This window comes from Mauremys mutica, chromosome 2, assembly GCF_020497125.1.
Source record: "Mauremys mutica isolate MM-2020 ecotype Southern chromosome 2, ASM2049712v1, whole genome shotgun sequence".
NCBI classification, from domain to species: domain Eukaryota; kingdom Metazoa; phylum Chordata; order Testudines; family Geoemydidae; genus Mauremys; species Mauremys mutica.
This window is the reverse complement of record NC_059073.1, coordinates 163,156,438-163,180,726: the sequence shown is the minus strand read 5'-3', so window position 1 is coordinate 163,180,726 and position 24,289 is coordinate 163,156,438. Positions and strand designations below refer to the sequence as shown.

General features: G+C 43.4%; 1 protein-coding gene and 1 long non-coding RNA gene across 5 annotated transcripts in view; one reads left to right on the top strand and one right to left on the bottom strand.

Moving 5' to 3' along the window:
- Positions 1 to 22,377, top strand: part of MARCHF6 (membrane associated ring-CH-type finger 6) — a 155,955-nt gene extending 133,578 nt beyond the window's left edge. For all 4 annotated transcript variants that reach the window (XM_045005038.1, XM_045005037.1, XM_045005036.1 and 1 more), the window contains 4 exons: positions 7,127 to 7,216; positions 13,417 to 13,549; positions 17,989 to 18,124; positions 20,099 to 22,377. In XM_045005038.1, the coding sequence (XP_044860973.1) occupies positions 7,127 to 7,216; positions 13,417 to 13,549; positions 17,989 to 18,124; positions 20,099 to 20,189 (450 nt within the window). In that variant the 3' untranslated portion in view covers positions 20,190 to 22,377. The remainder of the gene's footprint in view (positions 1 to 7,126; positions 7,217 to 13,416; positions 13,550 to 17,988; positions 18,125 to 20,098) is intronic.
- On the bottom strand, positions 6,679 to 9,606 carry LOC123363729. Its single transcript, XR_006576878.1, has 3 exons — positions 9,521 to 9,606; positions 7,300 to 7,561; positions 6,679 to 6,737 (listed from the first exon to the last, which is right to left on the bottom strand). It is a non-coding gene; the product is annotated as an uncharacterized LOC123363729 (long non-coding RNA).
- Positions 22,378 to 24,289: the final 1,912 nt, after the last annotated feature.

The following is a 24,289-nucleotide window of genomic DNA, read 5'->3' as shown; positions in this document are numbered from 1 at the left end:
CAGTCCATGTGGATCACCCTCGACACCGGCTAGACTGTCCAGATGGGTGCCATCTGATCAGGACTCCCAGCACCGCTTGTCTTCATGGAGCGAGCACAGACGGGACCGTGGCAGATGTCACCAACAGTCCTCGTCTCGAAGGCGGTACCGCAGTAAGTCGCGGCATGACCGATGCCATTCCCACTCGGAATCCCGCTCAAAGACTCCACCAAGGCACCGTAGCTCGGGGCATTGATTGTTGGCTCTTTGCCATCGCAGGTCCGCCCGTTGAGACTGCTCACAGAGCAGCCACTACCATTGATGCTGTTCTCCTGCCTCGAGGTCACAATCCCGTGGCTGACGTAGATCCCGGCACCGTCGTCACTCCCGGCTTGTCTACAGGCCAGGTGAGCCAGCCTGATCAGCCGGCCCCACCGGTGCCTCAGCAAGTGCAGTGGCACCATGTATTGTGGCTGGCCCAGTGATACCAGTGGGCACCGTGGCCTCTGGCACAGCCCCCGATAGGGGCTTGCTTGGTGGCCGAGGCATTGGAAGCACCATCAGCCTCCATCCCTAGACTGCCGAGGAAAGAGTCGACGGGACCCGCTTTCTCGGTTCCCTGCCTGGAGTCTGACCAGTTGGTGGATCCTCCAGTGCCAGCTGACACCCAAAGCACCACACTGGCCTCCTTGCCCCGTCCAGAGGAGCTCATTGTGGTCCCACCCCCCTCCATCCCCCAGGAGGACTACCGGACCCATCAAGAATTACTAAAAAGGGTGGCAGCGAGCCTCCATCTCCAGGCAGAGGAAAAGGAGGAGCCCTCAAACTCCCTGTTCAATGTTTTGTCCCCCTCGGCACCGGGCAGGGTGGCCTTGCCGCTCCATGAAGGGGTGGTGAAAATTTCACGTCCCCTATGGCAAACACCAGCCTCATTGGCTCCCATCTCTAAGAAGGCGGAGCACAAGTACTTTGTACCCAGTAAGGGGCACGAGTATTTGTATACTCACCCAGCCCCTTGGTGGTTGAGTTGGTCAACCACAGGGAGCGACAGGGGCAGCCAGCCCCGACCCCAAAGAACAAAGACACTCGGAGGCTGGATGCTTTCGGGAGAAAAATGTATTCATCGTCAAGCTTCCAGTTGAGAGTAGCAAACCATCAGGCTCTCCTGGTTCGCTACAAGTTTAATCTCTGGGGATCCCTCCCCAAGTTTGAAGACTCCCTCCGGGAGCGCGATAGAAAGGAGTTTAAGGCGCTCGTGGAGGAAGGGGCAGCTGCTGCAAGGGCGTCCCTGCAGGCTGCTTCGGATGCAGCGGACACGGCCGCACGGTCCATGGCCTCAGCGGTGTCCATGAGACGGGCATCCTGGCTTCTGCATTCTGGGTTATCCAGCGAAGCACAGTCGTCGATGTAGGATCTCCCTGTTGACGGGAAGGCGCCGTTTGCGGAGGAAACGGACACAAGGATGCATGGCAAGAAAGACTCCTGCACGACCCTGGGCCTCTATGTCCCTGCTCCGGCAAAACCCGAGTTCAAGCCACAGCAGGCTCCCGCCCAGGCCGCCCTCCCGAAATATGAGGCCGCCCATAAGAAGTGACGGGACTATAAGAAACGCCCGCAAAGACAAAACTGGTCGCCCCCCCAAGCCTGGGTCCTCTAAGGGCAAGCAGACCGGTAAAAAGTGGTTTTGACGGGACGCTCAGGGGTACCCTGCTAGTTTTCAGCAGGGATCCACCCCCAATAAAGCTCCCTTTTTTACAATTGGCTGTGTGCATTCCTCCCAGAATGGTCACGGCTCACCTCTTGGGCCTGGCAGTGGGTCCGCCATGGCTGTTGCCGCTCCGCCTGGACCTGCTCTCTCAGGACCGGGGCCGTCTCCTCCACCCCAACCTGGCACCTCTTCACCTCTTGGTGTGGCTAGGTGGCGAGGAGAGGACATGCTCAGCTTCAGTTCAGCGCGTCCTTGAGAGTAGGCGGCCCTCCACTCACTGCTCCTACATGGCGAAGTGGTCTCGTTTTGCTAGGTGGGCAACAGACCAAGGTGTATCCCCAACGGCCGCCCCGATCCAGCTTATCCTCGATTACCTCCTCCGCCTGAGGGCCCAGGGCCTGGCGCCCTCGTTGGTCAGGGTGCATCTGGCAGCCATATCGGCTTTCCATCCCCCGGTGCAAGAACACACGGTGTTCTCCCATGCTATGACCGGCCGGTTCCTTAAGGATTTGGACCGGCTTTACCCATATTCTAAGCCCCTGGTCCCACAGTGGGACCTGAATCTGGTGCTGGCTCGGCTTACGGGGCCCCCGTTTGAGCTGCTGGCCACATGTTCCTGGTCTCACCTCTCATGGAAGGTGGCCTTCCTGGTTGCTATCACGTCGGCCAGGAGGGTCTCGGAGCTCAGGGCCCTGACCTCTGAGCTGCCATATATGGTGTTTCATAAGGACCAGGTCCAGCTCCACCCACACCCCGCGTTCCTCCCGAAGGTGGTCTCCGCCTACCACATGGGTCAGGACATTTTCCTACCAGTCCTTTGCCCCAAACCTCATGCGACTAATGAGGAACGCCGCCTCCACACACTCAAGGTGAGGCAGGCTCTGTCATTCTACCTCGAGCGAACCAAGCTGTTCAGAAAGTCCTCACAGCTGTTTATCACCTCAGTTGAGCACGCAAGAGGCCAGCCGATTTCCACTCAGCAGCTGTCCAACTGGATCACTTTGTACATCCACTCCTATTACGAGCTGGCTGGTGTTTCCCCACCACCTATTGTTAGGGCACACTTGACGCAGGCACACAGGCCTCGTCGGCTGCCTTTGTGGCCCACATCCCTATTCAGGACATTTGTAGGGCCGCCACGTGGTCTTCTTCGGTTCACACGTTCACCTCGCACTATGCGATAGTCTCCCAAACCAGGGATGACGCCGGGTTCAGCAGGGCGGTACTCCGTCCCGAGAAATTATGAACTCCTACCCACCTCCAGCAGATACAGCTTCGAATCACCTACTGTGGAATACACATGAGCAATCACTCGAAGAAGAAAAGACAGTTACCTTTTCTATAACTGGTGTTCTCCGAGATGTGTTGCTCATGTCTATTCCACATCCCGCCCTCCTTCCCCGCTGCCGGAGTTGTCTGGCAAGAAGGAACTGAGGGTGGGGAGAGTGTGCAGCTCTCCCTTTACTGTGCCAAGCAGGCGCCACTCCAGGGTTCGCGGGGGGCGCTCCCCCCTACGGGTACCGCTAGGGGAAAAACTTCCGGCACCGGTGCACATGGTGTGCATACACACCTACTGTGGTATAAACAGGAGCAACACATCTCGAAGAATGCCAGTTACAGAAAAGGTAACTCTTTTCCATATTGTATGTCTGACCTCCTCAGAAGAGTTGCTTAGGAAATGGTCTTGAGCAAAGAGATCAAACAATTGGTCATAGTTCTCAGCTCACTTTCCCTTTACCTGTTTTCTCATTAGATCACACATTTTATAGGCATACTCACTACGACTCATGCCAGCACATTTCCTGAGTTTCCTAAATTGTAACCTATACACTTCAAGAGTAATTTGAAACCTGTGCAAAACAGCTTTTTTAAATTCAGGATATTTCAAAGCCTCTCCAACTGACATTTCATTAAATATATTTAAAACTGTACCAGAGAGTTTTGCAATCAGTATGGGGACTTCCTTGTCCTCTGGAACCTTACGAACCTCACATAGCTATTCAAAAGTGCTAAGATATTTGTCAATACAGTCTGTTTCCTTCTATGCTGTGCACAACTTCTCAGCTGAATGCTCTTTGGATGAAGGGAATGCCTGGGGACTGTGGGATCTATCCATGTCTTGCCATCAGATCCAGATTATACTCTCTCTCCTGCTTTTCTAGGGCTTCTTTGTCTTTCAGTTACATGACTCATCAGTGTGCATCTTCCTGCTGCTGCATTTCTGCCATCCTTTCCTTGGCTTTCACTTCTGGTGTTCACACACTGTCTTTTTGTTCTTTCTCCTACCTAGCCAGCTCTAGCTTTATAGTTGCTGCTTATTGCTCATGTTTATGCTTTACTATTGTTCTATTTCTTTTAACCAAAATAAACAGAAAATAACAAACTGTAAACTCTCTTTATTGTGCCCAGCCACCACACTTGAGACTCACTTAAAACTGTTATACCAGTGCTTAAAGTGTAAATCTCCATTAAAATACCAGTCTTTGTATAAATCCTGTTTCAGCTACGCCACTGTCACATTCTGGGGTGCAGTCCAGACCAGTGAGGGGTCGTGTCACCAATTGCCCTGCAAACTTTGATACCTCAGAAAGCTTTGCTGCTATAGCTCCGAACTTGGGTCGCTCTCAGTCAGCCTGCAGGTCACACCCTGAGTATGTATAGCCACAGCACTGGTCCAGTAACTGATCCCAGCAGCCTGCCAGCAACACTTCAGTAACACTCTGTCTCCCAGCAGCGTTGGTTGTTGATTTACAGGGTGACTCCAACACACTCCCAGGCCCGAATTTTCTTAGAAATGTGTGTTCTGCACTGTCCAGCCCTCTCCTGGGCAGTTCAGATATTAGAGGTTCCTTGCCCCCGTAAGGGGTCAATACACAACAGTTAGTTGGAGTTTACTCAAACAGTTCAATTCAACCATAGCACTAGATTAGTTTTAAAGAATAAAACTAATTTATTAACTACAAAAAGAGATTTTAGATGAGTACAAGTAACCATTTCTGACTTTGTAATACCTTGTACAAGAGAAATAAAGATCTGACACTTCCTAGTAGCTTAAATTTGACAAACTAGACTTTGAATCAAGATATAATCCTTACCACACGTTCCCAACAACAGTGCTAAAGTCAGGATCTGTCCCGGGTTGTTCCTTTGTATTCTTAGGCATGTAAGAGAAGGAGGGGGGATGTTTTTGCCCCTCACTTTTATAGTCCAGTCCCCCTTCGAAGTGGATTCTTCTGAGGATTACTCCTCAAAGCAAAGTTTATTCAAACGTTAAAGAAGGCCATGTGGAAGTGGCCCCATGCTCTTTCTTCTCCCCTGACTATGCTGAAATACAGATTTGCCTTGTCTCACTCTTGCTGTCTCGAGAACCCTGCTTACTACTTTTATGTAAATTGAGGTATACACACATTCCATTGTATAAGATAAACCTGTTTAACCACTCTTGCTAGTCAGGGTTGTGTGGGTTTGAACATGTGCTACATCATAGAGGGGGAATTCATAACTTTACATATAATGTTGCTACATGCATTTCACCATGATATTATTGACCAGTGCATTATTAGTTTTCAGATACCTCACAAGTCATATTTTGTACAAAGATTATTACATAAATGTGTAGGGTGTGAATACAGGGGTGCATTTGGTCATAGGTTTATTTTTGTATAGATCTGTTTCTTTCTCGTGCTGTTAAAGAGAGCTCTGGTGGTTTAAAATTTTATGCAAAGTACACTTAATGCTATGTTGGCACAGCTGATTCAGTGTAGACATTACCTATGCTGACAGGAGAATCTCTTCCATCAGCGTAGGTAATCCGCCTCCTTGAGAAGCAGTAGGTAGGTAGACCGAAGAATTCTGGGCTCTGTTTACACCTACCACATGCTCCCTTGAAGATGTAAACCAGAAGACACCTCTGTGTGGAGCTCTGGAGGAGGGGGTATTTAAGCTATGGGTGAAGCCTGAGGAATCAGTACTGGCTCTAGGGGCAAGGCAGGGGCCATGTGGTCTAAGCTCTCAGGATGAGGTACTAGACAAAGGAGCTGTACCCCGAAAGTATACCTGTGGACGTCAAGACAGTGGCAGTGCCTGGACTCTTAATCCTCTGGAGTCTGAACAAACATCTGGGAAGTCAGTGGTTAGAGCTCCCGTAGCAGTTTGCTGAGGGGCCAAGAGGAGACACTTGCCTGGGCCTGTTCCGGTCTTCCTAATCTGTAATGAGTCAATCCTAACAGTTCTGTAGCTGTCCATAGCGCATTTCAAATAAAATAAGGTATACAAGAACTGAATTTCTAATGTAAAAAGTTTTTGAAAGAACCTTTTTGCTTTTATTATGTGTATAAACAAACAAGTAATCCCATTGTTTTTTGTTTGCGGGCCTCCTCTAAGGAAAGATACTCCATGGATCGATAGGCCTAAAATCTAACCTACACTTAAAATCCCCCTAAAAATCCATAGTTTGTTTACTGTGAACTCCCCTAGTTGAGGGCTGCAACATAGATAAAACACCAACTTTTCAGCTGGGTGGTTTGTCATCTACATATAAACGGTATTGATTTATCTCATTCACCTGGACATGCATCACGTCTATCCTTGTGAACAGGCAGGATATTTAAAATCTCTGAATTGCTTCAGTACTTGCATATTTCTGTGCCTTGCATTCTCCAAGAAATACCGTAGAACTTCAGAGTTACAAATACCTCAGGAATGGAGGTTATTCATAACTCTAAAATTTTTGTAACTCTGAACTAAACATTATGATTCTTTCTGAAGTTTACACCTAAGCATTGACTTAGTACAGTTTTGAAACTTTAGCATGCAGAAGAAAAAGGCTGCTTTAAACCATCTTAATTTTAAATGAAACAAGCACAGAAACAGTTTCCTTACCTTGTCAAATCTTTTTTAAAACTTTCCCTTTATTTTTTTTAGTTTGTTTAACACAGTACTGTACTGTTTTCTTTTTGTCTCTCTCTCTCTCTCCTGATGCCTGATTGCATACTTCCGGTTCCAAATGAGGTGTATGGTTGATCAGTCAGTTCATAACTCTGACGTTCTACTGTAGATATTTTGCAAACCAAAAGAAAACTAAATTAGAAATAAAAATCTTAACAACCTTACCTGTCCAGTTCAGGAGTGTACTGAAAGAGTGCAATGTTTATATTATTTTTTGTTATTGGTTTAATAATAGCTAGGATGTCCTTTTGTACAAAAATCTCAAAGCTTTTTACAAGCACTCAAGCTTCGCAGCATCCTTTTTTTCTCATGAGTTTGCAAAAGATGCTATCTTTAAACCACTCCACTTTGTAAATAAAAAAGCAATATTCTAATGGTTTTAAGTAATTTTGATACTAAAAATTTGTTGTAATAAATCTTTGGCTGGTCAAGATACATTTAGAAAATACTGACAGTTGACTTTTACTATTATGTTCACTTTTATAAAATTAGGACTGGGCTCTTGGAGTTCTGCATGCCAAAATAATTGCTGCCATAACTCTGATGGGCCCACAGTGGTGGTTGAAAACAGTTATCGAACAGGTAAGAAAGTAACATTTTTTTTCTTTGTTAGAGCACATTAAAATATAAGTTAAGGATAAAAAAGAACAAAAACAAGGAAATACCTGAATCGAAGATTGGTAACTCCTATTTCAAAAGCCATGTATGTCCATCCCCCACTCCATTTGAGTTAACATTATATTGCAACTTTTCTTTCTCCAAATGTCTGGTTATGTCTTGCAATGTTTTTCCTCCAGATATTTCTTAACAGTTTTATTTCTTGGTGCTGATTTTTCTCATTAATCATAACTTTTTTTTTGGTCCTTGAGTTCTGTCTTCTGATTTAGATATTACCAGGCACAAAATTTTGTTAACTGGGATTCCAGGCTGTAAATAAAAATTAGCTATATGGAAAAAATCTTTGAGAATAGTGTAGTCTTTGAAAAGTTTTGATTTCTTTTTTTAATATTAGCTAGGAAATTTAAAGTTAAGGTTAAATTTGGAAATTATAATGTATGGAAATACACAATTAAAGTTATTCATTCAGTCTTAACTGATTGTCTGCCAGCTGTGCACACACTGTACATGGAGACTTCTTGCTAAAGGTTCTTGTTTATGACTTTAAGTCTGTAATCTACTAAATCTACTTTATTTGCGTAGTTGGTCTGTGAAGTTGAACTCTGGAGTACATGGCTTTGTATGTACATGGAAATTGCCTGCCGTGCTGCGCCCATGGGTATAAACTACCTAATTTGAGGTCCAGCCTTTAAAGTGTAGTTGTAGGCCACATCTGGAATATTGTGTCCAGTTTTGGGCCCCCCACTTCAGAAAGGATGTGGACAAATTGGAGAGTCCAGCAGAGGACAATGAAATTGATTAGGGGGCTGGGGCACATGATTTATGAGGAGAGGCTGAGGGAACTGGTCTTATTTAATCTGCACAAGAGAAGAGTGAGGGGGGATTTGATAGCAGCCTTCAACTACCTGAAGGGGGGGTTCCAAAGAGGATGGAGCTCAGCTGTTCTCAGTGGTGGCAGATGACAGAACAAGAAGCAATGGTCTCAAGTTGCAGTGGGGAGGTCTAGGTTGAATGTTAGGAAAAACTGTTTCACTAGGAGGGTGGTGAAGCACTGGAATGGGTTACCTAGGGAGGTGGTGGAATCTCCATCCTTAGAGGTTTTTAAGGCCCAGTTGGCAAAACCCTGGCTGGGATGATTTAGTTAGGATTGGTCCTGATTTGAGCAGGGGGTTGGACTAGAGGACCTCCTGAGGTTTCTTCCAACCCTAATGATTCTATAATAATCTGTTTAAAAATAATACTTGTGAGGTTCTATGTTTATTTTAATAATCCTAGATCACATCTATTCAATTCATAAGTAAATAGATGGTCTTTCTAAATGCCAACCTTGTCAACTCACCCTGGAAACTAAGGGTCAGCCTGTATTACTTCTGGTTTACAAATCATGAGTAGTAGTAATTTTACAGCAGTTCAGTGCAATAATGACTTCCTGTTATAATCAAGATTCGGACCTCATTGAACTGGATGCTGTAGAAACACATAGTAAAGAGACCCTGTATGTCCAAAAAGATAATCTAAGATAAAATAATATTCTGTTTTATTAATGGTGGAATAGAATCTTGCTTTCTTCCATAGCTGCTGGCTTTTCAGTGTTAACAAGGAATACAAAGCAGTAAACATTTATTTTAGTAAAGTTAAGCAGCTGTATGCTTAGAGAAGGTAACAATTATACAAGAAAATGCCAGTTTTACATAGTCACTTCTCAAAATAAAATGGTGTTTTAAGAAGTTTGTAGTGCCAGATACCACAGCTATATGTCTCTGCTAAATCTCTGTATGGCAATGCTTTAATTTGAAACAGTGTATTGTTTTTGGTAATTGTCCCAAACATTGTCTCATTTGGTGAAGTTGGTAAATGCTTCACTTTATGCTATATGGGCCCTATGTAAATGCCAGACAGTCAGAATATTTTACTCTATAGACACAGGTACTTTTGTTTAAGTCTCTCTTACTCTTATTTCAGGCTCAGCTACACCACTTCTCTGTTTTGGGATCATTAGCAGGGTGATGGTACAGTATTTGAGGGCAGGATTGATTGTTTATTGGTTTCCATTCCTCTGTAGGTGACACCAAGTAAAAATGGTTTGGGTGACCTTAAATGTGTTTCCATTCTTTTTAAGTTTAACTTATTTTTGAAATTTAGACTTTCTAACATTTGTGGGGGGTTTGTGTTTTTTCTTTACACAAGTAATTTCTTGAAGGGTTTTGAAACCCCAATATCTCAGAAATGCTTTTCTACATTGCTTGAAACTTTCTAGAAAATTCCTACCCTGATAGATGATACTGCATGCCAACTTTCTTATGGATTAGTCAAGTGTTGGCAAGGTTGGGAGTCAAAATCAGTCTTAGAATGGTAGAATCAACCTTAATATGGAGACACAATAGTAAACTGATCAATCCTAAATATGATTGCACTTTTTCTACTCAGAATATCCAAGTCAGTTCTTTGAAAAAAAATACATAAATGTTCACAAACGTCAATTTTGAACACTCAAGTCAGAAAATGGAATAATTGTTATAATACCACTAATAACTCAGGACATAATATGTCCTGTATTTTTATTGTATGTATCTAATACATTAAGCTACAGCACAATTTAAAACTAGAATAGAAAATAGAAAAATATTCCATACAGATGTGCATTGTGAATCGTCAGTGTTAAAATGAAATTTCAGTTTCCTAACTTTCAAGACTTTACAAATATGAAAACTTGATATTACTATTTTAAAGGTATGGCAAGAGTTTTTAATATCACTTTTTCTTAACTAAAAAGGAGAGCAGTAAATAAGAAAGTTAAAGGTTTCCTGAGACTTACCTTTAATATCACTACATCTTTTAAGCAATAAATGAGGGTTTATTTCACATTTTTCTCATTTCTTATCCATTCCTCTACACTATCCTGCTATGAGAGGAAAGGATATAAATGCCTTAAATTGACTCAATCTCTGGAAACATGACTAGATGACAAATGAAAGTGAAAATTAATAGAAAAGTGAAAGTTGGCTTCAGATGATGGATTCTATACCAAATTAACCAAGATTAAGGAGGAAACTTCTCCTCCAAAATATTGATCTTGAGAAATTTTTGTTACATAGACATGAGCAACTAAAGAATATTAAGATAAATAAATTCTTACTGGGCTTACAGAGAAAGCTAAGTGTCACTTGGGAAGAATAAGGTATCTACATTTATTTATTACTCCTGGGAAAATTCTGCATAAAAAAAATTAAAATGTGCACAATATTTTAAAATTCTGCAGGATTCTGTATATTTTATTTGGCAAAATAACATAATATAATCATGCCAGTTTCAATTACTTTGGTGATTTATTTCAATATACCTGTCAGCAAATATGTCTAACAATACAGACAACAAAAAAGATTCAGGAAATGTGTTTTGACAAATAGATTCCTTGCTAGGCATATAAATACCGAACTTTGAGTAATTCATTTAAACTACAATACAGTAACGTATTTCCCACACCCCTCAGAAGCAGTGAAAAGGCTTGGGAGAGTCGGGGATAATGGAGGAGCTGAGGGAGAGGGATGTAATTGCTAGGAAGGAGCCTGGAAGTGAACTTGGAGGGTTGTTGTGTTTTGGGGCGAGGGGGGCAGGGGGAAGTATGGAGGAGATTTTTTAGGGGGGAAGGAATTGTTAGAGAGTTGGGGAACCTCCCCCATGCAGACCCTGGCTGACCCTTAGGCCTAGTCTACACTAGGGCGCGGGGATCGATCTAAGATACGCAACTTCAGCTACAAAAACAGCATAGCTGAAGTCGACGTATCTTAGATTGACTTAGAACCACTTACTTCGCATCCTTGCGGCGTGGGATCGGCGGCCGCTGCTCCCCCATCAACTTTACTTCCACCTCTCATCGAGCTGGAGTTCAGCAGTCGACGGGAGAGCAATCAGGGATTGATTTATCACGTCTGCACTACACACAATAAATCGATCCCCGATAGATCGATCGCTACCCACCGATCTGGCTGATACTGTAGACGTACCCTTAGCCTCTCCCATTCAGTCAAGCACATCTGCCCCATTCCTGTGTGGCCCTGCACCTCTACTCCCCCCTGTCCCCATGTGGCCCTGAGCCAGGCATAACTGCCCCTGTCCCCATGCACCCCCACTCCCATTCAGCTCCGGCTCAATGTTATCACCCACTAGCTCCTATGCCCCCGCCACACTGTATCCCTCCCACTAGCCCTTCTGAACCCCAGTCTGTATGACCCCCTCTCCCAGGAACCCTGTGTGCCCCGCTCTGTCTGTCCTGGGCCTTCTCACTTGGCCCTATGGGCAGGGCGCTGTGAGGAAGGCAGCCTCTGCCCCCTCCCTCTCTGCGGTTGGCAGCTGCACTCCATGAGCCAGCTGCCCTCTCTTCTGGTGCCACAGCAGCTCCTGGTGGGCAAAAGGTATAACTGCACTGTGACCCCTCTCACAGCTTCTCTTCACCCCCCCATCAGAGTCAATTATTCTGCGGGGGAGGAGAGAAATGTGAGGGGAACATTAATTCTGTGCTTGTACAATGCTCCAGGAAAAATTTATAGACACTTCTGTAGTATTTATCATGTTAGTATCTGAGCACCTTTTCAAAACGAAGATATATCACTTACCTCTGGAAGATGGAACTCTCCTCCTTTTTCTAAACTGCTTTTTTAGTCCTTTCCTACATACGCTAGGGCAACAGTTAGTTGCTGACAGTAGTTCTTCCTGGTTCCACCTCAACTGATTTTAAAAGGAGTTTAACTGCTAATATAGACTGGATAAAACAATTCTCAATAAGGTTACAGAAAGTATGAAACAGACTTGTTGGAACCACTTTGGAATTTCTTCCCTTGTCTTTTCAGAAGAGCCTATATTTGAGCTTCAGATCATGCTGCCAACACTCACTTGTTCCGTCAGGCTCTTGGTTCAAAGATATTTTGGTTTTAGTTTGGAGATTTTGGGGTAGCTTTATTTTTTGGTGGGTTGGCTGATTTTATCATAATATTCTTATCACCATATTTCCTTTCACACCCACTGCATGCAAGTTACTTGTTCTGCGTGTACACATGCCTACTGAATGGCATTTTGGTACAAGTTTACACTACATTACTTTATACTTGTACACCAAGGATACAACTGTAGATTTAAAGGTGAGGAAAAATCTAATAGTGACTACTGTTTTAGGCGACAGAGTCCTGTGGCATCTTATAGACTAACAGACGTATTGGCACATGAGCTTTCATGGGTGAAATACCCACGTCGTCAGACTCAGTTTTAGGTATTTAAGTAGGATGAAAGTTAGAATAGAATGGATGAGAGGTAGACTAGATGCTACAGTTCTTTGTTTTTGCAGTTTACATTGCTGACATTTATGGAGTAACTGGAGTATAATAAAACCTATTAGAAAAAGGACCACCAAGGGAGAAACAGAATGTGTTGTGTGTTACAGTAGTATGTGTATCTGTAGACATGCAGATGTCTCTGAATTGAGGAGTAATGATAGCGGGGGAGAGAGAGAGGGAGAGAGATAGAGATTGTATATTATTAAAATTAGAAACCTGGACATATTTTAAAGAATGTAAATATGATAAACTTAATGTATAATGAAAAATTACATAGGTATGTATGCTAAATACTTTCATAATTATGGATCAAAATTCATGGAATAAAAAATTAAATTAACAGTTGTTAAACACCTGCTTTATTAAAAACCAGTTACTGAAACATTTTTGTATTTCCATATCACCAGCAGTACTAAAAATAAGTTTTGCAGTTGCTGCTATTTTTTCTACAGTCATAGCCATTTCTCCAACTCTCCTGAAAAACAGCCTTTCTTAGGCCTGGTCTACACTAAAAACCTAGATTGACCCAGCTACACCACTCAGGTGTGTGAAAAGTCCAGACATCTGAACAGTGTAGTTAAGCCAACCTAACCCTTGGTATAGACAGCACAGGGAGGTGGATTACAGCTGTGTCACTGTAGCATTTCAAGTGTAGACAAGCCCTAAGTCTGTGGTAACCTGTGAAGGTGTCACCACAGTTATTTAAGTAGGTACATTTAAGGAAAATATTGAAGTACTAACAAAGAAATTTGAATTATGAAAAACACTTTTATTTACCAAAACCTGTAGCGATTGTTTCTGAATCACTCTTCCTAATTATTTTGTCTTTCTTCTTAGGTTTATGCAAATGGCATTCGTAATATTGATTTACATTTTATAATTCGTAAACTGGCAACACCTGTCATCTCTGTTCTATTGCTTTCCCTTTGTGTACCTTATATCATCGCTTCTGGTGTTGTTCCTTTGTTAGGTAAGTATAAATTATAGGTAATTGTTTCATTATCTGGCCATTTTGCCGAATAGGGGGTATGTGTACACTACCACTTCTCTCGGCAAATTTTATGTCACTCAGGGGTGTGAATATTCCACCCCCCTGAGTGACATAAATTACACCAGCATAAGTGCTAGTGTGCACAGCACTGTATTGGCGGGAGAGCTTCTCTCGCTGACATAGCTACCACTGCTCGTCAGGCGTGGATTAATTATGTCGATGGGAGAGAACTCCCATTGGGATAGAGCAGCTACACAAGAAAGCTTACAGCAGCACAGCTGCATCGCTCTCTAGTGTAGACATAGCCTTAGATGTAATAAAGGGAATAGAATATAGCATCAATGTTAACTAGTAAATTTAAATGCTTAAATAGTGATGTCACCATGCATTTTGTGTATTTTTTTTGATACATTGAATATAAATATGTTTTAATGAGATAGTAGAGACACTAAGTGGGTGAGATAATATCTTTTATTGAACCAACTTCTGTAGGTGAGAGAGACAAGCTTTCAAGCTTACACAGAGCTCTTCAGGTCTAGGAAATGTATGCAGTATGTCACAGTTAAATACAAGGTGGAATAGATTGTTCAGCATAATTAATTAACACTCATTTCATTTCAAGGTGAAGTGGACAGTTAACATCTCTCCAGTTATTTGGGGGAAGGAGAGCTGGGGGAAGTGGGGGTTAAGTGGATTATATATATATTATTGTAATAAACCATTAATCCAGTGTGTCTGTTTGGTCCATGATTTTAGTGTCTAGCAAAGTTAGGAATTTAAGCTCCCAGGCTCATTTTTTGAAAATATTGTGCAGGTTTCCATTGAGGATGACAACTGAGAGATCAGATATAGAGTGATTGCTTTGTGAAAAGCAGTCACCCACAGATGATATGGTGTTTTCGTCTTTTATCATTTTCTGTGTGAGTTCATTAGAGAGTGATTGTCTGGTTTCACCCACATAGTTGTTGGGACATTTTGTGCATTGGATAAGTACACCACATGTTGCGATAGGCATGTGTAGGACCCATCGATCTTGAAAGGTGTATCCTGGGGGATGTTGATCATTGTAGCAGTGGAGATATGTCTACAGGTTTTGCGTCTGTTGTTCTCCAGGGTCTGGTGCTGCTTTGAGTTGGTGTCCTGGTCTGAGGAGAGTTTGCTTCTGATCATGAGCTTGAAGAAGTTGGGGGTTGTTTGAAGGTCAGAAGTGGGGGTTCAGGAAAGATTTCTTTCAGGATGTGGTTCCATGGAGTATGGATTATAATTGTTTAATGATACCATGTATGGCTTCCACTGTGGGATGGTAGTTGACACCCATGGTTGTCAAATATCACAGAAGCCAGGCACCTTTAAGGTGTAGGTGGACATATTAAAAGCTTATTGAGCTGAGGAAAAGAAGTTAATTCTTAGAGAGGGTGCAAAGGGAAGACTAGAGTAGGTGAAACTAATGTATTTTGTTTTGTATTGTTATCACTACATGAAAGTTGTTCAAATGTTTCTGAATTTGAGTTTTGCTTAAATTTGAGTTCCATACAAGTGGACTGTTTCCACCTGCTTTCTAGACCAGTAACTAAATTGTGCAAATTTCAGCAGAAACATTAATAAAGAATTCAAAGTTTTGATGGAACATCAGTTCTTCTTCGAGTGATTGCTCATATCAATTCCAGTTAGGTGTGTGCGCGTGTCACATGCACGGATGTCAGAAACTTTTTCCCAGCAGCTACCCGTCGGGCCGGCTGTGGAGCCCCCTGGAGTGGCACCAATATGGCGTTTTATATAAGACCCTGCCAGCCCGACCCCACTTCAGTTCCCTCTTACCGCCCGTGACGGTTGTTGGAACAATGGTCTCTTGTTTCTCAACTGCTCCACTAATCCCTAGTTTTCTCTTAGTAGTTACCTTTGTTAGTTAATTGTTGATAGTTATCTTAATGTTAAGCGTTACTGTAGTGTTAAGTATAGTTCAGTAGTTGAGGGCAGTTTCGCCTTTCAACGGCTGCCCTGCGGGGCTCTGGGGCATGCCATCCCAGGGCTTCAAACCCTGCAGTTCTTGCAACAAGTCCATGCCCACGGGCAATCCCCACGACTCCTGCCTTCGATGTCTGGGGGAGGGCCATCAGGCCGACAAGTGCAAAATCTGCAAGGCGTTCAAGCCCCGAACAACAACTCCTCATGGAGTCCACATTGTGTCCCTCTCAAGACGTGGGACCGAGCGCCTCGGTGCGCAGTGCTCCCCCAGCGGTACCGGCCATGGCACCACAGACGATCCTGCGCCTGCCTCGGGACTGACAATCTCCCGGGCCCCAGAGATGCCCACCCTGGCACCGTTCCCACTCCCTAATTGCTCGAAAGGAGCAAGCCTTGGGAGGACACTCCATTAGGCCCGAAGCGGTTGCTCCGGCCCCAACTGAGCAAGCTTCGGACCAGGCCTCTAAGCCTGACAAGACCGCTAGGCCCCGGTCTGTTCATGCCAGCGCTGCACAAGTGGAAGAGGTTACATTGCCTTCCACTCCAGATACCTTTGAGGCCACTGGAGGGCTCATCGAAATGACAGCACTGGTGTTCCCGATCCAAGCACCGGCTCCAGCACTGTCCAAGGGTAAACCCGCAATGTTAGGACTGTCAGCCCTCAGACCAGCATCTCCACACTGTGTCATTCAGAGTCCCGGCACCGCTCCAAGTACCGGTCTGACTCACGGCACCAGTTAGACTCGCGGTGCTGGTCCCGCAGCCACGACTCTCGGAGTCATTCACGCTCGAGGTCGCTGTCGACTGCTGGAACATGGTCCCGCTCGAGGTGCAGGTCACATTCAGCAACCTCGCAGCACCGTTCGGACCAACGCCATTCGGAGCGCCGATCCCCACGCCGGTTATTGCCACGGCGCTGGCCCGCAACTCGTCGCCGATCCTCTTCGCGGCACTGCTCTCCATCGCGGCACTAGTCACAAAAAGCGGTACCGCTCTCCATCGCGGCACCGCTCTTCAACACGGCATCGGTCACGGTCACAATCAGCTCTACGACGCTGATCTCCGTATGACCCATGTCTGTACCCCCTCTGCTCCATTTGCCCACCGCTCCTCCTTGGCTGTCACGATCCCAATCCCCTTCCAGCAGATTGGGGAGAGCTTCAGGGGTTTCGGACATTCCCCAGTCGGACCTGGGAAGCCTCGGTCATGACCCCTGGTGCCCAACTGGCAACCCCAGTGGCAATTTTGGACCCCCGGGCATATCATCAGGCCCCGGGCGTCCCCTGATTGCCCAGCTGACGTCACTGTCAGACACCCGGTCTCCTGAGGCGACCCTCAGACACCCCCTTCCAGACCTGGAGCAACCTGCGGAGTCAGCACCCATGGTAGGGGCTACCCCAGGTGCCCAGGAAGAGCTACCCATAGCTGACCAAGGGGCCACCTCCGACCTGGCTCTCCCAGTGGAGTCATCTTCGTCCTCCCCTGATGAGGCTGTGGCTGGCACATCCACATCTGGTCCACCTCCGATGGACTTTAGAGTCCTACAAGAACTGCTTAGGCGTGTAGCCCTAAATATGAACCTTCCATTCCCCCCCACCTTCCCCTCTGTCGGAGTAGCCGGCAAGAAGGAACTGAAGTGGGGTCGGGCCGGCAGGGTCTTACATAGAACACCATATCGGCGCCACTACAGGGGGCTCTCCAGCCGGCCCAACAGGTAGCTGCTAGAGAAAAAGTTTCCGATATCCGTGCACGTGGCGCACGCACACCTAACTGGAATAGATATGAGCAACACATCTCGAAGAACAACAGTTACAGAAAGGTAAGTAACCGGTTTTTTTTGGTTACCACTTGTTTGTTGTTGATAAGCTTTTATATGTGAAGCAGTTATGGATATAGGGAGTCCAGTAATTGTACCAGTTTGTCATTCACCTCTTACATGAATGTAGGTGAACATCTCATCATATCTGAAACTATATATATGTTATTAAGCAAACAGGACTCCTGCTCACTGTTTGGTTTTGCAACTTGGGTTTTCACAGTGCTTACAACTGCAGGGCCAAGTGCCCAGTTGTTATGTTGGCTCTTTTAAAATTCTGGACATGTTGTTTGCCTGTTCACCAATAAAAGTGTAACATAAATGAGCACATACAGACTGTGTTCACAAACTCATGATTTCAATTAAATGAGGAAGTGGGGGTAAAACTAGATACTTACTAGCAATAGAACTGAAGGTATGCTTGTTTGCAAGGGTAGGCAAATTAGTTTATTTTCCTCAATTATGATTCATTTGATACATAGTATTTAGAAATGCATATTTCATGCTAATATTTAGCCTTACTTGTGGTAGTTCACTGGGGCAGACGGGGAGAAAAGTGCATGTTCTGTTCAATAGTGCTGTTGGATACTGCAAGATGGAATGGATATATGTGGACCTAACTATATATATTTTGCAGGTGTTACTGCTGAAATGCAAAATTTAGTACAGCGCCGAATTTATCCTTTCCTACTCATGGTGGTGGTTTTGATGGGGATCCTGTCCTTTCAGGTCCGCCAGTTCAAGCGCCTTTATGAACATATTAAAAATGACAAGTAAGTACAGATCACCTGCCCTGTAGCTGGAAATTTTTCTTAAATTGTGACAAAAGAGGTCTGACCTCACTTATGTTCAGAAATGATGTAACGCCGTGCACCATTTCATTGCTGTGTCACATGATGGAATGGGCACATTCTTCATGCACATCCTTGGCACCAATCATATATAATTAGAAAGCATATTTGCTTTAACATATTTGAACAAATTATATTTGCTGTGTACTGATTTTTCTCAATGCGATGTGTTGGAAAAATACTGGGGAATTAAATATTTAGCTGAAAAATCTCAATATGTGTAAGTTCCTAATAAAAGTGCAAGATTCCTTTACAATAAAGTACATCAATAAAATATTGTTACTAAGGGACTGGATGGCTAAAGAAACTTGCAGTGGATTTCAGGTTACCAGTTCAAATATGGCCTCCGCTGGTATTTGGTAGCAATGAAAAATCATTAAAATGTAACAGCTCTAGATGATTTTGTTTCATGAGAACAGCCATACTGGGTGAAACCAGCTGTCCATCAAGACCAGTATCCTGTCTTCCGATATGGCCAGTGCCAGGTGCTTCAGAGGGAATGATCAGAACAAGGCAATTCCAAGTGATCCATCTCCTGTCATTCAGTTCCAGCTTCTGGCAGTTGGAGGTTTAAGGGCACCTAGAGTGCGTGGAGGGTTTCCCTAGTAGATGTATGTGCTTTAGAAAACTAAACCTGAATGGCTCTCTTATTGACATCATCACTAGAGAAAACAAAGACTGGACAAGTGAAATGAGTGAGCAAACATCTCACCACTAGATGTGGCCCTTGCAGCACTGTGGAGAGGCACAGTGGTAGCACAGCATGGGAAAGCACAGCCTGTGGTGCATTTGCACTGTGAATAAGCAGATTGTTTTACCCTACAAGGTTTTCAATTTGATACTACTCCACTTTATTAAAAATTTAGCTACTGTTCTGTACTTGATTGAAGAGCAATACACATTTCCTCTCTGTAAGTAACCTTATTTTACAACAAATCATCCTTGTAGAAAAGGGAAACTTACACAATCAGATTTTGAAGTAATTTACAAATAAAGCGCATGCATGCAAGATAGTGCAAAGTTAGTTCTTTGAACTTAACCCTGTTGAATTAAATCATTGATATAGCACAGAACTTCAACAGGGAATGTGGCTTACGCTGTTTATGTGAAGTTGTAAAATAAGTGCACATGACAAAAGGTGACAGTTTGGAAAAAGGAACATGAGAAAAGGCTGAGGAAGAGAATGATAGATTGGTTCCTGAAGGAAGTGGGTTCTCAGGAAGAATTAGTAGAAAGAGGGGGCTTCTGAGCATGGGGATTAACGTTAAAAAAGGCATGAAACTGGTGCAAAAGGCAAAAAGCAGTAATGTGACAGGATTAAGAAGAATATAAGGAGCGATTTGGCAAGGAGGCAGTGGTAGAAGGAAATTACATTGTGCCAGGGTCAACAAACTACCGCCTCTCAAGGAGGTGGCTTAACTGTGCTGATGGTAGAAGCTCTCTCATCTGAGTAGCATCATCACTGAAGCACTACAGCGGCACAGCTGCATCCCGACTGATGCAGCGTTTTAAGTGTAGACCTGCCCTCAGGCGGTTGTTGTGAAGAAGAATTTGAAAATGTAACCCATCTACAAAGGGTAGAAATATTTCTTTAAAATAAAAACTGAGATTCTGTGGTAATCAGGACTTGGGTCCCTAGACACAGACCAGTAATGCCTCTGTTTAATCCTGCCCTGCCAAGAAGGTGTAAACTAAGAACCTGTTTTTAAGTAAAAGGATGGAAGGAAGCCAGTGAGGAGGTTCAAGTGTGGAGTAACAAACTTGGCTAGAATGACAGGGGGAGGCTACATTAGTAGTAGTGCTTTCAATACACTGGACAGTAGAGGGGTGAGAAAAGTGCATTCATGACATTTTACCATTTTGTTGAATAATGACTGTTTGTCTTTAAAATCCCAGGTACCTTGTTGGGCAACGACTTGTGAATTATGAGCGAAAATCTGGTAAACAAAGCACATCAACACTGCCACCTCAGTCTTCACAAGAATAGAATGGTCACATTAGACACCTCAACCTTTTCTTTGCCTTTACATGTCCTTTTTCACAGACTTTTCTTCAATCTTTGGATATCCTTCCCAATGATTTTCTCAGCAGTGTTTTTTATTTTTTGCTTCTCTTTGTAGCAGTCAGATAGCAGTTAAGGTTCTGCTCCTTTACCTGCATATTCTGATGTTGTCAGTGCTGTCTGAGGTCTGTAAATGTGTAAATAGAAGTATCCTGATACCTAAAACCTTGGATTAAAAAGAATGTGCATTGTACATCTTTAAAAAAGTATATTAATTTATTAAATCTAGTTGTCACTTTATTTTGGACTGCTGTTCTGTTGACAAACAATGTGCCACAAAGCAATGGTGCAAAGAGGCAAGTCATTTTTATAAAAATTGGAGCATATTTTATGGTGTTCATGACAGTCTTATTACAGTAATATTAATATGATTTTCTTGGGCTGGAAGGCCACACTGGGAATATAAAAAGGAAATAACCACCCTTCCAGTCAGCAGTGAAGTAAGTGGCTGTGGTAAGAACACAATGAACTATGTACCTTACTGTCAGTCTTTTTTATTGTTTTGTATAACACCAAAGCTGTTGTACATTTTCTATTGCCTGATTATTTTTTTCATGTGTCTGGGTTTGTAATATTGTACAGTTACTGGTAGGTCAAGCAAAATATTTCCTTATTTAGACAGTACTTGTAGGGGCTCAGTGACATTAATTCTTTAGCACTGGAAATCAGGATTTCATGATTCTAAGCACTAAATCAAAATTCAGTAGCGCTAAATGGTGGGAGCACTTAAACCTGCCAATTGAGAGGTATGTAAGAAGAGTACAGTTCTAATTCTCAACTAATATTTCCCTGACATCTCTACAGCTCTGCATTTTAAATGGTTACAGTAAATTTCCCTGGTGTTATATCTACTCAGGAGAAGCTTAGCTGACGTGTTTGCACAGGACCATAGTGTAAGGAACATGCTATAAAATGCTCTTTCACTGAAGACCTTGGAAAAACTGTTTTTTTCTTACAACCAAAGCTGCAAATTATACTATAAACTTCATATTAGATCACATAAAAATAAAATAAATCTTTACCTTTTCATTTGTATGGGAGTAACACTAGAAACTTTCAGTGAACATGTACAGAATGTTCCCTGTGGTAAAAGAAATCCACATAGTATTAAACAGAGTTAAAGAAAAATGAACTAATTTCTTTGCAAGGATACAGCCAAACAAGAGCCACCAAAATCAAGTTCAACGATTTCTGATATTTTTATATTTAGATAGAATTTTTTCAGTGGTGATAATGATTTTTTACGTAGATGTCTTTTAAAGAAAAATACAGAACAGTAATACAAAGCTTTAAGTAGAGTTAAATCATGTGCTTAGATGCAGTTATCCGTTTCTGGACTATGAGGAAAAAAATGTGTGGAGATTTATTGTAGTAATCAGAAAACTAAAGGAACATGCTTAAATTACTACTCAGCATTCTCCCTGAGCATTGCATACTTAATTATATGTATATAAAATATAATACATGGGACATATATAAGATACTGCATCTCTGCCTCTGATTTGACAGTGAAGTTTGAGAGCTGTATTGGTCCAGGATTTTTTTAAGCCGAATTAATATCTTGGTATTAGGAGCCTAGATTCCTTGACAGTGGACACATGCCAAAAGCATCTGTGTTAAGCAGTAGGAGGACTGGGCTGTTGCTACCAAGAGGCCAACAACTGGTATTTTACATTACCTTATTCTAGTCATTTTGAACTATAATATGTGAGCGCTTCGGAGTGATCCTTAGATAATGTCCAGTAAAATGAAGTAATGGAAAAATGGCCAAAACATATTCACTGTCCATGTCAATTTAAAGTTAAATTGAGTATTCACATCCCAAATATTTTTGACATGGAAATGTTTTACATTTGAATATTTATAGTGGTGTACTTTCTGTAAGATAAATATTTTTCAAAAAGATGAAATTTACTGGTAACGCTTTGAGTTCCACCAAGATCTGATCCTGGACGTAGTCTTTGGTAAACAATTCCAAACAGTCTTATCACTCACATATTGCCAGCACTGCTGTGCTTCTTCATGTAGCATTTTCAGTAGTGCACTCTTGTAATTTGTGTTTTTTATCCAGATAAACTGGTCTTCAAGAAATATTAAAGTTTATTAAGAAAAAGCCTTTGTGCTTTGTTTCTTATTACTGTTTGTTATTAAAAATCATAATACAAACCAAACCTGCATTTGGGTCAGTTAGGTAAACTTGTTAAACATTTTGCACTAAAGATAGACCTAAGATTACATGAGTTATGTTTGCTTTTCTTAATGAAAATAAGTTGCATTATTTTATAGCTGTTTAAGGGAGGTGAAGTTTGTTGATGTATATTGCTGCTGTAAACTTCCAAAGTCTTTTTATCTCAAGATATTCTTTTATTCTGAGAATATTTTACACATTTGTTCCACACAACTTTCACTGTCTTTCCTAAGACACACACAGTTGAGAAGAAAATATAAAGCAGCTTTTGTTTTAAGGCTTAATACTTTAGTTAATAATACTCTGAATCATTGTCCTGTGTGATAGAGATTGAACAATAAAGGCTTTATTATGGCAGTTAATTCTTCACCATTGTAAGGGGGCTGAGAGACACTGCACCAGTGGCATCTGTGTCTGAAGCAAAATATCTCTAGGAATGCTGAGGTAGCACATAGTGCAGTGGACACTGCTGTGCTCTTTGGAAAAGTGCAGTGTGCACTTCCCGTGCCAATAAGTGCTTTAGTCTGAGGACTGGTGTGGAAGGGGTGAAGCCATTGCCCCACTCAATCAATCAACTCCCTTTTTGTGTTTGCCATCACTACTGGTGGCATTAGATATTTCAGGTCTGTGCACCGAGGGATTGCGAGGATGGAATTGTAGACACCCTTGCACAGCAAACAGGGCTAATCACAGCCTGAAGGTTTTAATCAAAGGGGGGGTATTTTTCTGCAACTAAGGGCTGGTCCACACTAGCTCTTTAAATCGAATTTAGCAGCGTTAAATCGAATTAAGCGTGCACCCGTCCACACCAGGAAGCCATTTAATTCGACATAGAGGGCTCCTTAGTTCGACTTCGGTACTCCACCTCGACAAGGGGAGTAGCGCTAAATTCGACATGGCTATGTCGAATTAGGCTAGGTGTGGATGCTAATCGATCTTAGTAGCTCCGGGAGCTATCCCACAGTGCAACACTCTGTTGACGCTCTGGACGCCAGTCGGAGCTTGGATGCTCTGACCAGCCACACAGGAAATGCCCTGGGAAAATTTGAATTCCTTTTCCTGTATGGACAGTTTGAATCACATTTCCTGGTTGCTCATCGGGGCGAGCTCAGCAGCACCGGCAACGATGCAGAGCTCTCCAGCAGAGGAGTCCAGGCAATCTCAGACTAGAAAGAGGTCCCCAGCATGGACTGACCGGGAAGTCTCGGATCTGATTGCTGTGTGGGGCGATGTGTCTGTGCTTTCGGAGCTGCGCTCCAGCAAACGGAATGCAAAGACCTTCGAGAAGGTCTCCAAAGCCATGAGAGACAGAGGATACAGCCGGGATGCAATGCAGTGCCGCGTGAAAGTCAAGGAGCTGAGACAAGGCTACCAGAAACTCAGAGCGGCAAACGGACGCTCCGGAGCCCAGCCCCAGACATGCCGCTTCTACGAGGCACTGCATGCCATTCTCGGTGGGTCTGCCACCACTGCCCCACCAGTGTGCGTGGACTCTGAGGATGGGATAGTGTCGACGGACTGTTCCTCGGAGATGTTCGCGGACGGGGAAGATGAGGAGGATGAGGCAGTCGACGGCGCTTTCCCCGACAGCCAGGATCTCTTCCTCACCCTCACTGAGATCCCCTACCAACCCTCCCCAGCCGTTACCACGGACCCTGAATCGGGAGAAGGATCAGTCCGTAAGTGCTTTAAACAAGTTAACATTTATTTATTAAAAGCAGCTAAGAACAACGAGTTAACATTTTTTTAGTAATTAAACAGGGAGAGACATTAGGAGAACAGAAGGTCTACATACAGGGGGATGGAACTTTTATCTTCATAAGATATCTCTAGGAAA